Raw genomic sequence first — 13295 nt, 5'->3', positions numbered from 1 at the left:
CAGAACAAGATGACACCAGGCAGTATCACACGACAAGTTCTGAAGTTTATTACACATATACAGTGCTGAGTGGACACATGTAGGCCTGTTACAATTTTTGCATAATCGTCATAATCAATTCCATGTTAAAAAATGTCATATATTTTCAAAAAATGTCAAAAATAGTGGAAATAGCCGATCTGTAAGCTCAAAACGCGCCGCACCACGGCACGTTTTGACGTTAATTTGACGCTAATGTTTATTTTTAAGTATAAAGAAATTAAATGTGTGTTATTTGTCATATCTGCCCTGTGCAACTTTTGTTTACGAAAGCTAAAAGCCAAACAGAAATGTAATTTTTATTCCTAATGTTCCATTAATTTTCAACGACAGAGACACAGTTACATCGTTATCGCAATTATTTGAGTGATAATTAATCGTCAACTTAAATTTATAATCGTGACAGCCCTAGACACATGATGTGACCAGAAAATATGAGACAAGGACAGGAACAGAATGAATAGGAATAGAACATGCATCTCATATCATAGACCACAGACCGTCAGTCTATCTGATAAAGTTGTTGATGGCCATGGCGTTAATTGTGTCAGTATGGGCTTACACAGATGAGAGTGATTCAACACATGTATGTCCTGGGGTCAAGCAGATAAATGTCTGTCCTATAATCATCAATCAAGGTACAACCTGCACTTTGAATCACACTAGATGCTTAAAACACTATGTTGATTGGCCACTTATTTCCATGCACTTCCCCTATTCACAAAATGATTATCATTATTGCTACATTGCCACGGTAAAAAAAAATGAAAAGAAAAAAGAAGATGAATCAATAAATAGTCCACTTTACCCCTCTAGCATCTAGCCAGAGGGGATCATTACAGTATGAGATCAGTTTTCTAACTGGAAAGAGAAATCACATTTACATTTACATTTAAATATCATTTCTGTGGGCTGAAAACCTTGTATGTCCAATAGAATTGTAAAAAAAAAAAGAAAATGTGTTCCGATTGATCCAATGCAGTTATTTTTATTTAGTCTCAACCACTTTCACTTCCATGTACATTTATTTTTACAAAATAGCAGATCTACGAGCTCACGACACGTCGCTGTGAGCTGGTAGATTGGCTATTTTTGCTACTTTTGTGTGACACTGTAGTATGTATGACACAGTAGACCATTAATTTACAAAACAAAGTATATAGGCCTATATTGAAATATGGAAATACAATGTTTCTCCCTGACAGCAATGATATTATGGAGGATATTCAACAGGGGAGGACATGACAAACATACATGTAGGGCTGTTAGGCTTACAAAATTTAAGTTGACGATTAATTGTCATACAAATAATTGCAATTAACGATTTAATTGTGTTTGACTTTGAACACTAGGACATATGAATTTAATTTATTTTTATAGACAGATATGACAAATGCATATTTATACTTGATAACGGAATGAATAGTGGAAATAGCCAATCTACAAGCTCAAAACCTGTCGCATCGCTATTTCCACTATTTAACGCTTTTGAAAAAAAAATCAACATGGTAATGATTATGACGATTATTCAATAATTACGATTATCCCAAATAATTGCTATTATGTAATAATTGTGACAGGTCCACATGCATGTAGATTGTAGATGAAGGAGCATTGCTAATGGCACAGTGCTGCATGTGCTTTTGTCACACACACACACACACACACACACACACACACACACACACACACACACACACACACACACACACACACACACACACACACACACACACACACACACACACACACACACACACACACACACACACACACACACACACACACACTGTAGATCTGAGGTTTCTGCTGCTATCATTAGACCTGCATGTGTTGCCACCACATTCAGCGCTCGGCGTTTAAACCGTCCCTTTCTCCCCACAGAGGACACACAGATGCTGGGACCCCCCGTCGCTATTTCTCTCTAGGGGTGAAATTGATCTGGTCTTGCTGTGTGAGTGTGTGTTATCTGTGTGTGCGTGTGCGTGAACTTGTTTTACTATACTTATGAGCTCCAAATGTTCCCACAAGTATAGCAGAGTTTGAGAGATTCAGAAATTGTGAGGACAATTTAGCTGGTCCTCATCATAAGAGAAAACGTGTTGTTTTATGGTTAAAACATCATTTTAGAGTTAGGTGTTGGAGGTTAGGTTTAGGGTTGGCGTTATGCCTGATTTATACTATGGTTGTCGGTGAGGTGACGTGCGGCAAAATGAGCAGATCTAGCCAAGAAAATGAGCTTCTATATTGGGTATTTTCAGCTTTTGGGTTATACACACCCACATACACACACACAATGGCAAAATGATTGGCTAAATAATTGTAAGAATGTGGTACTCATAAAATCGCTGTCCTAAATGGTTGATGTCCTCACAAATATAGTAATATGTGTGTGTGTGTGTGTGTGTGTGTGTGAGTGTGTGTGTGTGTGTGTGTGTGTGTGTGTGTGTGTGTGTGTGTGTGTGTGTGTGTGTGTGTGTGTGTGTGTGTGTCTCTACATGTGTTAGTGGGGGGAGCTCACGTGCAGGAATGAGGGGGGTTTAATGTTCGGGGGAGGAGAAGCCTGGACAGTAAATAGTAGCTGTTGCGCACGCAGCAGATGGACAGCATCAGCTGCATAAGTCACCTCCCCACTTAACCCGTTAAAGAGATAGTTCACTCCCAACATTACTTTTTCTATCGATTAGATACCATGGGGGATTAGATACCCCATGGAGACTTGAATTCATGGATATTTTTTCATATCGGTTCCGGTAGGAGACACAAAGAGTCTCCTTTGTGTCTCCTACTAGAACCGCTGCCTACCGGTCCGCTGGTCATCACATTATTGGCTTAGGAATGTGACAAAAACAAAAAAATATCCATGAATTCAAGTCTCCATGGGGTGACTAATCGATAGGAAAAAAAAGTTATGTTTTGGGTAAACTATTCCTTTAAGACTTGAGGACCCAATTCTACAAATGTGCACTTTACTGGAGAAACGGCAGTCCTCCCACTGTGTAGAACTTCAACACACACTCATCCATCAAGTCCTCTCCATCCTGGAAGGCAGGGATAGAAGAAGAAAGGGAGAGAGAGAGAGAGAGGAGGAGGAAGAGGGAAGAGAGGCAGAGTGGAAGGAAGGAAGGACAGATAGAGTGACTAATCGAAAAAAAGTAATGTTTTGGGTGAACTATCCCTTAAAGACTTGAGGACCCGATTACTACAAATGTCTTCTATATCCTAATAGTTTTCTGAAAAACCTATGTTTCTATAGCAGTGGTGCTCAAACTATTTCATGTCAAGGACCCCTAAAATGATATGCATTTGGCCACCGACCCCCATCAGAAAATATTTTGTTCCAGGGACCCCCAGAAGCAAAGATTTGAGTAAAAATTTTTGCTTTAAAAAAGCTATATATTCAAAGATTTGCACACCTTTTCACAATTTTTCGAAAATAGCAGATCTACAAGCTTGCAGCGCGGCACGTAGTGACGCGCTGTGAGCTTGTGTATCTGCTATTTTTGAATAGCCAAAGTAAAAAAATACACTGATGCTTTCCCAGTTCAAATGGGTTAAACTTCAGTTATACTTTGTGGTATAACGGTGTTGCTTGCTGACAAGAACTGACCTTCACGCTAAGAACACGTCGCATCACTTGGAAATCAGTTCTTGTCAGCAAGTGACACAGTCATGCAGGGATGTATGAATTATTAGCCTTACGTATATCGAGCCTTTCTCATTTTTATGCTGCAATCATCTTACCTGTTTTGTGTGTGTGTGTGTGTGTGTGTGTGTGTGTGTGTGTGTGTGTGTGTGTGTGTGTGTGTGTGTGTGTGTGTGTGCAATGTGTGTGTGTACATGTCTGCAAATGCAGGGGAAGTGTTTGAGAAATTGTGGTTCTCTAAGGTGACATCTCACTGTAGCAGCTTATGAAGAACAGCTGTTATAAGCCAGACAATCTCAGGCGAATGGGTGTGTGTGTGTGTGTGTGTGTGTGTGTGTGTGTGTGTGTGTGTGTGTGTGTGTGTGTGTGTGTGTGTGTGTGTGTGTGTGTGTGTGTGTGTGTGTGTGTGTCAGTGTTTTATTGGTGTGCAAGCCGGTGGGAGCAATTCCTAGCAATAAAGTTATGCTGCTGGAATATATACACACTCTTAGTGGTTGGCTGTCTTTCAGCATCATGACCAGCTCTCGGAGAGGAAATGAAGCCAGAATTTCTCTGGAAGCTGAGCTGCATGGGAATTGATCAACTTAACAAAATTGAGCCTGGAGAAATGATTGATTGAGAGAATCATAGATATGATTGAGTTTTGCAGGGTTTCTTTTTTTTCTCCTCTGGATTCTGGAAACAGATACCTTTTATGATGTCAGATTTTATAATGTTATATTGTTGTTAGATGTTTGTCTTATTGTCATTGCCTGTGCAGGATTATTGTATAGGTTATTTGATAAGTAAATGATACAGCTGTTTCTCAAGTATAGACCTGTTTATTAACAGTCATGTCCTCACAGAAACTGACAACTTCTTACATCAAAGATGTTTCAGTCAGGAACACTTTCGTTGTAGATTTAACAATTTATTGCAGCAAATATTATACTGATGGCTCTGCTCTTAAGAAGCTCCCTGAATTATCCATGCAGCATGCTTAAGCTAAATCAGGGAGCGCAATACAGAAAGCCCCCCACGGGTATTACGGGACCAGGCCCAAAAGCAATGCATTGAATTTCAGTTTAACTTTTGAGCCATGCGAGACTCTGAACTAGAAAGATGGAGGCTGGCGTGGTGGAGGCAAGCTTTGCCAGCAGCAGAGTGTGTGGCAGCAATGGAGTAGCAGTGATTTAGTGAAGGAGGGAGCCAGATTTACCACGTTGTTGTGAGAATGGGCTGTAATTGGTGTGTAGAAATGTGTGGTCGGTTAGAAACACTTGCGCTTGGGTGGTGCAGCGGTAAAGTACATGGAGTCTAGGGGTTCGAAATCTTCAAATACGCCATAGGGCATCCGGCTTGGGCGAGCGTCTATGCGAACAAGATTGGCAGTGTTCTGTGGAAGGTTGGCGGCGCGCTAGTAATTACCACATGCTGCGGCGGTGCCTGTCAGTGGGGGGTGTTGAATGGGAAAAGTAGGATGGCGACGCTGCATCCTCCCAGTGGGGGCTCCTCACTGGCTGGTGAGCCAGTAGGTTACGTATAGCTGTGGCAACACAGAAGTTTCTGGGAAAGGTTCCTTGGCATAACAATTCAATTGGGAGGAAAAAAAGGGTTGTAAAAAGAATTGGCTACTCTAAATAGGGAAGGAGGAAAGAAAAGAAACACTTATTCGATCAGCAGGCTGACAGCTGAATGACTCCCGTGTCCTGTCTGAACTAACACAATGCTTCATAAAGCAGGGAGTGTACCTGCAGGCACTCACTCAGATTACAGTGACGTTCAAGCATCAGGCCCCCATTCCTACAATCATTCTTGAGTATGTTTAACTCAAACACAAAATCGCAAGGCACAGCAGAATATTGATTATTCCTAAATGTCAAGTACCCTCTGGCCAAGAATCAATATTTGACATTTACTATCTCTCCTTGTTTAGACCAAACGGTAGGATTACAGTATACAGTATGCTTATGGTAATTTTAACTGGTCTGAAGCCCTTACGCTCAACAGTATCAATATAATTTTACTTGCTCAGCTAACCCCCTCAAAACCAATTTCATAACGGTGGTGATGAAGGACGGTACTTAAACGTTCCCATGAATTTAAGACTTTGGCTTTGGCCGTGAATTATATGTAAGGTGTTAGTTAAACTGCTTGTTGAGTGATAATGTTGTAGCTTGGCTTGTCACATGTGTAACACCACTCTTTGTCCCAAAGTGTCATTGCCGTTGTCATTGAGCGGCGAACGCTCAGTGGATCAGGGGGGATATTTCGAGGTCTGCTGGATTGCACTAACAACATGCTTGAACAGACTTCCAATGTTCCTAAATCATCTTCTTCACATGTGCACAAAAAAAGAAACATGATTATTCATAACCTAAGGGCAGTAACTAAGAACAGTTACTCAAGTACTGTACTTAAGTACCATTTTAAGGTACTTTTACTTTACTGGAGTATTTTCCGATTTTCAGTACTTTTACTTCTACTCCACTACATCTCAGAGGCAAATATTGTACTTTTACTCCACTACAACTATTTGAAACCTTTGGTTACTAATTACTTTGTAGATTTGGATTATTATTACAAAACATACAATACCCACCTCAGCCCTTTATACATTTCGGCCATTTGAAAATAGCCGATCTACATTTGAAAATAGCCGATCTACAAGCTCACAATGCGTTATACATTTTATACATTTGAAAACTTTCTGCATAATGAGTACTTTTACTTTTGCACTTTAAGTATATTTCGATACCAATGCTTTTGTACTTTTACTCAAATACATTTTTAATTCCGTACTTTTACTTGTAACGGAGTATTTCTACATTGCAGTATTCTTTCTTTTTTTTCTTTTTCCTTTATTTATTCAGGGAAACCATTGAGAGCAAGCTCTCTTTTTCAAGGAAGCCCTGATAACAAACATTTGAATCACATTACAATGTCACAACTTTGACAATAAAGCAAAAAAGAAAAGCAGAAGCATAAATACTTTTACTTAAATGAGTATTTTTTTTACACCACTGCCTAAGGGCACCCTTGCTGTCTTTTAAATAAATAAGTGGTTCATTCTCTATTCCCTTTCTTCTTTTATCCTTCCCCCAATCCCCCCTTATCTTCCCTTTGACTCTTCACTTTCCTTCAGTGGCTTCTCTGACAATCTGATCCAGGACATTATCTACAGTTACCTGGTGTTACCAAACCGGATCACCATCCCCCTGGTGGGAGATGTGGAGCTTGCCAAGCTACGTTTCCCCATGCCAAAGGTACTTCTGACATCTCATAATAACACATGCCGTTGAATTTGGCCAGAGACACTTTCGTCGAGACAAACCATTTTATTGCAATGATATTGCTAGGATACAAATCAGGCATGACGACGCCATCAAGGCCTGCCATTTCAGATGACAAAAATATGACAAAAACTAAGTGGAATTGTATTCAAAACACTGACTAAAACTAAATCAAAATCAATCAGTCAAAAATCAAAATGATCAATTTTGGTGGTGTGACTCTGCTCCTGTGACACTACAATTTATCCGCGTAAGCATGGCACAGAATCTGAGATCACTAACACCCCCTGAAGCTAGGATACAGAGGTATTACATGAACATAATAATAAAACTTTTCGCAACATGGTTACAAAGTGCTTTACAGCGGCAATATAAATTACAGTACAACCAAGGACACCAAGGACAGCTTGTTTACGCTGAAACAATTCAGCTTAAAAACAGATGTTAAGATGTAATAAACAAGAATAAAACCATTGCAACAGTAAACAAAACAATTAAAACTAAATGAAAAAGATGATCTAAGAGAATGCCTTGGTATAAAAGTAGGTTTTCAGAAGTGATTTAGAAGATGACACCGACATAACAACATAACATTGAACCCTTCAAGGGCATAAATTAAGATACACCGATACAACACCATTACAATCCACAGAATTCACACATTTAACATGGTGAAGAGGAACTCAATGCCACAAGGAGGAGGCTGGGGAGGTGGAGGGAGTTTGATCACTGACAACAAGCTACAGGAACGGTGCTGTGACCTACAGTATGCCGACTCAGCGTGTAGTATAAAGAATGAACGTGAATCACTTAAAATGAACCATTTAGGATTCAGGGCGTATGACTGTTGACTGTGTTAGCTTGTTAGCGAATGAGATTGAAGGGTGGGTGATTGGTTGCTGAGCGTGGGGATCCGGCTGACAGCTGCCGTGACTGGCCGCCGCGATGGGCTGATGATTGATCACGTTCACATGGTAGCCATGGTGAGCCAAAGCAAAACAGCCACCATGTGAATATGGTCAGTAACAGTAACCCAGTGTTTTGCGTCTTGCAAACACTTCATAATACCCTGCGGCCTGTTGTCACATGTTTCGTCTCATCAGTGTTTATTTTGTCGACTTAAACTTAAACTATGGCGTAAAATGTTGACTACCTTTTTTCACTGACGAAAACTAAGTAAAAACTAAGCTATGATGACTAAAACTATGACTAAATATATTGACAATTTTGTCAGCAAATGAAAACTAGACTAGTGGAGAAGAGATCCGGTAGAATTAAGACAAGTCATTTCATGCTTGGTTTGCGTGTGGGTGTTGCGCTCTGAAAATAGCAGATATACAAGCTCCCCAATGCGTCATCGGCTATTTTTGGCACACAGTTAAGTATAAATCAGGCATTACGACGCCATCAAGGCCTGCCAAAATACATTTTAGTCGACTAAATCAACTGTAGATTTAGTCGACTAAAACTAGACCAAAACTAAAACATTTCAGATGACACAAATATGACAAAAACTAAGTGGAATTGTATTCAAAACACTGACTAAAACTAAATCAAAATGTCTTTATTATTAACACTGCGTCTCACCAAGTTGCGGCCCGCGGCTGCTATTTCAGAACTATTTCCCTGAGCACCGCTCTCTGAATGTTCTCCCTTTAGGGCGTGCTTAGGATCCACTTCCTGGAGGCCCAGGATCTGGAAGGGAAGGATAAGTTCCTGGGAGGGCTGATCAAGGGCAAATCCGACCCCTACGGTGTCCTTCAGATCGGCAGCCAGCTGTTCCAGAGCAAGACGATCAAGGAGTGCCTCCATCCCAAGTGGAACGAAGTTTACGAGGTGATAGAATCCTGTATACGGTTATTATGTCTCGGAGCAGCACTTTGCGACGCTGTATATATTGGTTTGATACAATCTAAACAAAGTAGATTATTCCGTATTCGCTCAAGTAAAATGTTTTAGGTCATAAGCATAGGACCACCATGGAAACAAGTCCTTTTAGCCGTAACGTCTTACTGTACCACATGCTGTTTACATTTCTGTCTAATACAGTATTCAATTCGATCAATCAATCAATCAATAATTGCTAAAATATTCAAAATTGCCAAAATCCCTCAATATTCTTTAATGATAGTGGTTCTACAATATGAAACTACAGTATTTGGTTTCTGCTTTTCATCCAGATAGAGAGGAATACCACACAATCGATGTAGATCCATATCGATTATTTTAATTACCAATGTTTCAACAAGCTGGAGATCCATGATATGAAACATTCACTGAGTGTGGGTTGTTCAGTATTTAAATGTTGCTGCCATTACCAGCACTTAAAATACCACATAAGACTGTGGTGTATGTTTACCTCCTCTGTTATTTACAGTCTGTCTGCATTTCATCCACATTTCATTTGTTCATCCACAACTTCTGATGTCTCCCGAGGCGTTTTCTCATGTGCAGCAGTAATAGCTGGCCATGCCACGAACTGACCCGACCTGTCACCTGTTTGAACAGTCACCAATATGTCCTTATGTCTTATTGAAGGCATTGGTGTACGAGCACTCGGGTCAGCACTTGGAGATTGAACTGTTTGACGAGGACCCGGACAAGGACGACTTCCTGGGGAGGTGAGCTTTTCTCATATCCTTTTCCACTCTTTATCTCATCACTGACATGCCTTCTGGGCACAAGGTGTATTCATTCATCCTTATAAATCCTCTGTTTGACTTTACTCAATAGAAAATATATTTAGCAAAAACAACAGACCCGGACCCAGTGGTGTAAAGTAACTATGTACATTTACTCAAGTACTGCACTTAAGTAAACTTTTTAGATATTTTTTACTTTACTGCAGTATTTCCAATTTTTAGCACTTTTACTTCTACTTCACTACATCTCAGAGGCAAATGTTGTACTTTTACTCCACTACAATTATTTGAAAACTTACTTTGTAGATTTTGATTATTATTACAAAACATATATTGCCCACTTCAGCCCTATATACATTTCAGGCCATTTGAAAATAGCCGATCTACAAGCTCACAATGCGTCGCATCTGCTGATTTTTATACATTTGAAAACTTGTGAAATGGGACATTCCGAATAATGAGTACTTTTTACCTTTGGCACTTTAAGTACATTTTGATACCAATACTCTTATACTTTATACTTACTCAAGTCAATTTTACATTTCCGACTTTTACTTGTAACAGAGTATTTCTACATTGCAGTATTGATACTTTTACTTAAGTAAGAAATGTGAGTACGTTTTCCACCACTGCCCGAACCCAATGAAGACAGCTGGACAGCTGGAACAGCTGGAATAGTGCGATTATATCTGTAATAGTTGTATCACATCTTTGGAAACCTTTGGGGCAAAGGGCTTTATGAATGAATCTGTGTGGCCTGTGGACGTTCATTGGCTTACAGTGGAGCTTACCTCTTATTGCTGGAGTCTCAGATCCAAGGGAAAAGCGGATTGATTTTGCCCCCAAGGCTGTAACAATGCCATCGGCACATTTTATTCTGACTGCCTTGGTCTGCGGTCGACGCTCCCCATCGGCAGTTAGATCGATATAGTGGGCTTAAATGTGGAGATAAATCGGGGCGATTCTCTCCTCGCTGATTGTCATCTAACGTGTAATTATCTTTCTTGATTTATAGCTTGATGATCGATATGACTGAGCTTCACAAAGAGCAGAAGGTCGACGAGGTAAACCTTGGACTGCGTCCGCCGATACTGTCATGCGATTAAGTCAGTTGGAATTATAACGACAAATGAACTTTCACCAATCCAATTTACCCGCTAAAAGTATCGCAGCTCTGAAGGGATGCTTTAGCACTTCAACACAAAACAATTAAAGACTTCATTAAATAGAGCTGTGATAGTGTTCCCACATTCTCTACTGCTTAGCTGACGGGAAGTAGCTTAATGGTGCTGTAGTAGGGCTTTCACCAACTAGTCCACTAGTCCACTAGTATAACCACTAGCCGACCTTGTTGGTACTAGTCAATTAGTTGAAAAAAAATGTTTTAATGCCATAGTAATGGCCCATTACTATTATTATTATCCTCCTGCCTTTATTTTTATCAAAAGGGGGTCAAAAGTATGCCCAATAATAGCCTATTATTGGGCAATAACACCCTTTTAAGGATCCTTGGAGACGCTGCTGTGGTGCTGTGCTGCTGTGCCAGAAGCGCTTCCCTTAAAACGGCATGAAAATAAAGGCAGGAGGATAATAATAATAATAGTAATGGCATTAAAACAATGGCAAAATTGTCAAATTAGTCGACCAGTAAAAATCTCTAGTCGTGAAAGCCCTATGCTGTAGTGATAGCTTTGAAAATAATTGGTCAAGATTTGCCAACCAGTAACTCATAGCACTTGTATGCAACACCTGATGGGTCTGAAAATATACTTATATCATAATAATAATAATAATAATTTAATCCAGCCAATGCACCTTTTGTCGGTAGTTCCACTACCGTACCACAAGCTCAGGGATCAAACCATAGTTCTACTTCCCCCGTACTTCCCTGTGCTTGTCTTTGCAAAGCATTAATAATGTATTCAAGAGATCAATCAATCCACTAGCTGCTACAAGGACAAGGTGTACCGTAACAAGACAGGCTGTACCCAAACAATAGCTATCAGGCCTAAATTCTTCATCATATCCTAAAGCAGTGAAGGCCCTTAACACCTCCTTGGTTCAGGGCAACTTAACTGTGTCTTAGAGAGAGAGAGAGAGAGTGTGTGTGTGTGTGTGTGTGTGTGTGTGTGTGTGTGTGTGTGTGTGTGTGTGTGTGTGTGTGTGTGTGTGTGTGTGTGTGTGCGCGTGTGCGCGCGCAGTATTGAGTATCTTTCATGCTGATGTGTATTTGTTTTGTATATTGTTTTGTCTGCCCTAAGCACACACCCAAGACAATGTCCAATCGACATTTCATTAAAATGCTAATAAATGATTGGAACTTGAATTGTCGCAGTGGTTTGACCTGGAAGAGGTGTCAACGGGGAAACTACACTTGAAGCTGGAGTGGCTGTCTCTGCTCTCCATTCCTGATAAGCTGGACCAGGTAGAGCTCTCTGATGTGTGACTACTGTACTCTAGGAAATATATAGAACCATTCGGGTGTTTACTGTTCACTGCTTTTAATTAACCCATTAAGACCGGGAAAGCATCTGTCATTTTAGATTTTAATCACTTTAACCATTATCTTATACTTTGATTTGTGCAAATCTTTGAATATATAATATTTTAAAGAAAAGGTTTTTCTTTGCTTCTGGGGATTCTACAAATGTCTTCTAAATCCTAACAGTTTTTTTTTTAAACTTATGTTGCTATGTGGTATGTTGTCGTTCTCAAAGTTTTCCATGTCAAGGACCCCCACAATTATATGTATTTGGCCGCGGACCCCCATCTCAACCCCCATTGTTCCAGGGACCCCCCAAAAGCAAAGATTTTTATAAAAATGCTTTAAAAAATATATATATATTCAAAGATTTGCAAAACACAGAGTGCGGCGAGTGCGCTATGAGCTTGTAGATCTGCTATTTTTGAATAGTCAAAGTATAATATAATGGTTAAAGTGGTTACAAAGATGCGTTCCCGGTCTTAATGGATTAAAATTCAGATTCATGTTGGTGATCATTTTCCTAGGGTAACTGCTGCCTCTCTTTGTCAATCAGGTGCTGAGAAGCGTGCGTGCAGACAGGAGCCTGGCCAATGATGGGCTGTCCTCCGCTCTGCTGGTAGTCCACCTGGATTCAGCAAACAACCTGCCAGTAAGTTATAGCACTGCTCAACAGTGGTGGAAGAAATACTCACATTTTTTTACTTGAGTAAAAGTATCAATGCCAGAAGTTACAAGTAAAAGTCCGGTATTCAAAATCTACTTCAGTAAAAGTACAAAAGTATTGACATAGACATATACTTAGAGTACCAAAAGTAAAAGTACTCATTATGCAGAATGTCCCATTTCACAAAAAAATACAAAATCCTTAGAAAATAGCAGATCTACAAGCTCACAACGCGCCACAAAGCGAAGCGTTGTGACCTACACCCTAAACACATAACGGAGGTTTTCCTTGACCGATTGATTGTCTAAGGACAGGTGGTTGTCTCTGCCTTCCCTTTGTTAAACGTGAGTCTTTAAAGCCTTTTGAGACCGTAACAGAGGCTACTCAAATAAACGACTTGACTTACTTAGCCAGTTTAGTGAGAAGTGCCAGTATACAACACTGTCAAGTTACACATTTGAACTGTAGGCAAACACAGGCAACACTGTGCTATTGTTCATTCTTTTCTCGTGCTCTTCCTTATATTGTACTGCATAATGTAGTGGTT

At 40.0% G+C, this 13295-nt stretch overlaps 1 protein-coding gene across 4 annotated transcripts in view; it reads left to right on the top strand.

Annotated features, from left to right (window-relative positions):
- The window catches only part of esyt2b (extended synaptotagmin-like protein 2b), a 51084-nt gene that overhangs the window by 23718 nt on the left and 14071 nt on the right, over nt 1-13295 (top strand). For all 4 annotated transcript variants that reach the window (XM_084048259.1, XM_084048261.1, XM_084048260.1 and 1 more), the window contains 6 exons: nt 6810-6930; nt 8617-8793; nt 9496-9578; nt 10615-10663; nt 11935-12024; nt 12638-12733. In XM_084048259.1, the coding sequence (XP_083904385.1) occupies nt 6810-6930; nt 8617-8793; nt 9496-9578; nt 10615-10663; nt 11935-12024; nt 12638-12733 (616 nt within the window). The remainder of the gene's footprint in view (nt 1-6809; nt 6931-8616; nt 8794-9495; nt 9579-10614; nt 10664-11934; nt 12025-12637; nt 12734-13295) is intronic.

Source organism: Gymnoscopelus microlampas (assembly GCF_963454915.1).
Source record: "Gymnoscopelus microlampas genome assembly, chromosome: 22".
Taxonomy (NCBI): Eukaryota; Metazoa; Chordata; class Actinopteri; order Myctophiformes; family Myctophidae; genus Gymnoscopelus; species Gymnoscopelus microlampas.
The sequence above is the reverse complement of the archived record's forward strand: the minus strand, read 5'-3'. Positions and strand labels throughout refer to the sequence as shown.